At 64.5% G+C, this 3,263-nt stretch overlaps 1 protein-coding gene across 1 annotated transcript in view; it reads right to left on the bottom strand.

Moving 5' to 3' along the window:
- Positions 1 to 2,196: 2,196 nt before the first annotated feature.
- Positions 2,197 to 3,263, bottom strand: part of DLGAP3 (DLG associated protein 3) — an 11,490-nt gene continuing 10,423 nt past the window's right edge. Inside the window, exons 12-13 of the mRNA XM_005428324.3 lie at positions 2,898 to 2,958; positions 2,197 to 2,250 (exon numbers count right to left, since the gene is read on the bottom strand). Of these exons, the coding sequence (XP_005428381.2) occupies positions 2,197 to 2,250; positions 2,898 to 2,958 (115 nt within the window). The remainder of the gene's footprint in view (positions 2,251 to 2,897; positions 2,959 to 3,263) is intronic.

Raw genomic sequence — 3,263 nt, 5'->3', positions numbered from 1 at the left:
TGAGGGACGCAGAGGGGCACAAGGAGGAGTCATGGGGAATATGAGGGGGACAGCGAGGGGGAGTCATGGGGTGACATGGGGGGAACATGAAGGGGAGCGTGGAGGGGACACAAGGGGCAGTCATCAGGGGAGACAGGAGGAATACACGGAGGGAACACGGACGGGAGTCATGCTGGGGACAAGGGGTGCCACGGGGGGAGCCACGGGGAGACACCCACAGGGCGAGACCCCCGGGGAGAGCCACGGGGTGTCACCCATGGGGGGACACACAGGGAGGAGCCCAAGGGGAGACCCAGGGACGATTCACGGAGAGATGCACAAATCACAGAGGGTGTCTTGGCCACGGGGAGACGGAGTCATGCAGGAGTCACGAGGAGCGTCACAGCGAGACAGCCACGGGGGTGTCACAGGGGAGACTCACGTGGGGAGTCACAGGGAGAGAGACACCCACAGGGGGACACGGGGGAGCCTCACGTGGGGAGTCACAGGGAGAGAGACACCCACAGGGGGACAGACTCAGACACTCGGAAGCAGAGACCCTGCTGGAAAAGACCCATGGGAGGTTTCCATGGGGAGATCCACGAGGAAACCAGCAAAAACCCCTCTCCCACCGCACGGTCACCAGTTTCCCCCACCACACCCATGCCGTTCCCACCCCACGGACACAAAAGGATGGGAGACAGCTGAAAGGCGAGCCCGGTGCCGGCCATGTCCCCGCAGGGAAGTGGCCGCTGGCCCGGAGTAACCAAAGTCATCTTTATTAATTGCGGCGGTTCGTTACAATAAAAAGGGAGCCACGTGTCACGGTCACTGCACGGCGCTGGCCGGGGCGGGGGCCGGGGGCCCTTCCCAGGCACATCCCTAAATTGGGGGTGCAGGGGGAGTGGGGAGGGGAAGGGCTTTGGGTGGCTGAGTGGGTGCTGCCGTCACGGAGGTGTTTAGCACCGACGGACCCCCAGGAGCGAGGGACCCCAGCTGCCTCTGACCCCACCGCCCTGCCTGAGGGCCTGGGCGAGGTTTGGCCCCAGATTTCGGGAGGTTTGGCCCCAGATTTCGGGAGCTACCTGGCACCCACTGGCCCTGCCCTGAGGGGTGGCTGGTGATGCTGCGTGGGGCTGCTGGCGTGGCAGAGTGAGGAACTGGGGTGGGGTCTTTCCCCCTCTGCCACCAAAAGGGACGCTGAGGGGGGGACAGGATGTTTGGAGGACGGGGTTAAGGACAGGGATGAGGCAGATGCAGCCTCCTGCCCCACCACGCTGCTCTGCCCTGGAGGGAGCTCTCCACCCTGTTCCTGGCTCTGTGCACAGTGATGGGGGAGCTGGGAACAGCCACATCCCAGGGTGTCCCTTGGCCCTGAGAGGCATCAGGTAGAGGTGGAATCATGGGGGACATGTGGGGGACACCGAGGGGGACACTGAGGGGCACACTGGAGGGAAAAAGACTGAGGGACGCAGAGGGGCACAAGGAGGAGTCATGGGGAATATGAGGGGGACAGCGAGGGGGAGTCATGGGGTGACATGGGGGGAACATGAAGGGGAGCGTGGAGGGGACACAAGGGGCAGTCATCAGGGGAGACAGGAGGAATACACGGAGGGAACACGGACGGGAGTCATGCTGGGGACAAGGGGTGCCACGGGGGGAGCCACGGGGAGACACCCACAGGGCGAGACCCCCGGGGAGAGCCACGGGGTGTCACCCATGGGGGGACACACAGGGAGGAGCCCAAGGGGAGACCCAGGGACGATTCACGGAGAGATGCACAAATCACAGAGGGTGTCTTGGCCACGGGGAGACGGAGTCATGCAGGAGTCACGAGGAGCGTCACAGCGAGACAGCCACGGGGGTGTCACAGGGGAGACTCACGTGGGGAGTCACAGGGAGAGAGACACCCACAGGGGGACAGACTCAGAGACTCGGAAGCAGAGACCCTGCTGGAAAAGACCCATGGGAGGTTTCCATGGGGAGATCCACGAGGAAACCAGCAAAAACCCCTCTCCCACCGCACGGTCACCAGTTTCCCCCACCACACCCATGCCGTTCCCACCCCACGGACACAAAAGGATGGGAGACAGCTGAAAGGCGAGCCCGGTGCCGGCCATGTCCCCGCAGGGAAGTGGCCGCTGGCCCGGAGTAACCAAAGTCATCTTTATTAATTGCGGCGGTTCGTTACAATAAAAAGGGAGCCACGTGTCACGGTCACTGCACGGCGCTGGCCGGGGCGGGGGCCGGGGGCCCTTCCCAGGCACATCCCTAAATGGGGGGTGCAGGGGGAGTGGGGAGGGGAAGGGCTTTGGGTGGCTGAGTGGGTGCTGCCGTCACGGAGGTGTTTAGCACCGACGGACCCCCAGGAGCGAGGGACCCCAGCTGCCTCTGACCCCACCGCCCTGCCTGAGGGCCTGGGCGAGGTTTGGCCCCAGATTTCGGGAGGTTTGGCCCCAGATTTCGGGAGCTACCTGGCACCCACTGGCCCTGCCCTGAGGGGTGGCTGGTGATGCTGCGTGGGGCTGCTGGCGCGGCAGAGGGAGGAACTGGGGTGGGGTCTTTCCCCCTCTGCCACCAAAAGGGACGCTGAGGGGGGGACAGGATGTTTGGAGGACGGGGTTAAGGACAGGGATGAGGCAGATGCAGCCTCCTGCCCCACCACGCTGCTCTGCCCTGGAGGGAGCTCTCCACCCTGTTCCTGGCTCTGTGCACAGTGATGGGGGAGCTGGGAACAGCCACATCCCAGGGTGTCCCTTGGCCCTGAGAGGCATCAGGTAGGCGACAGCCCTATCCCGGGGTGTCCCACCCCACAGGGCTCCAGGAGCTCAGGGGGAAGGGGTGTCCCCCTGAGGCGGTCTCTAGCTCCACACTCAAGGGACAGCTGCTGTCCATGTCCGCCCTCCGGTCCCACCCACCGGTGCCAAGCCCAGCGTGCTCCTGTCACTGCAGGTGGGCTCACTGAGGAGCATCTCCCGCCTGCAGCAAGGCACGGGGGGGACTATTGCCTGTCCCGGGCTAGTGCCACATTGCAGAGGTGCTCCTGGCCTCCAGGCTGGCAGGAGGGAAGGACGGGCAGATGAGGGATGGGCTGAGGGGGAGGAGGGCTGAGCGGGAAGGGGAGAAGCGCGTGGCGATGCTCCGTGCGAGGGAAGCGGGGCGGCTCGCCGTGACCGGGGGGCCTCTGCTGCTCTGGCCCGTCCCACCAGGCAGGACACAGCGCTGGTCACGTGTAGTTTCTGGTTTATTCCTTGGGTTATATTTATATATGTATATAGGGGAGG

This window comes from Geospiza fortis, unplaced genomic scaffold (genome assembly GCF_000277835.1).
Source record: "Geospiza fortis unplaced genomic scaffold, GeoFor_1.0 scaffold289, whole genome shotgun sequence".
In the NCBI taxonomy this organism is placed as follows: domain Eukaryota; kingdom Metazoa; phylum Chordata; class Aves; order Passeriformes; family Thraupidae; genus Geospiza; species Geospiza fortis.
Note: the sequence above shows the minus strand (reverse complement) of the source record. Positions and strands in the feature narration are given on the sequence as shown.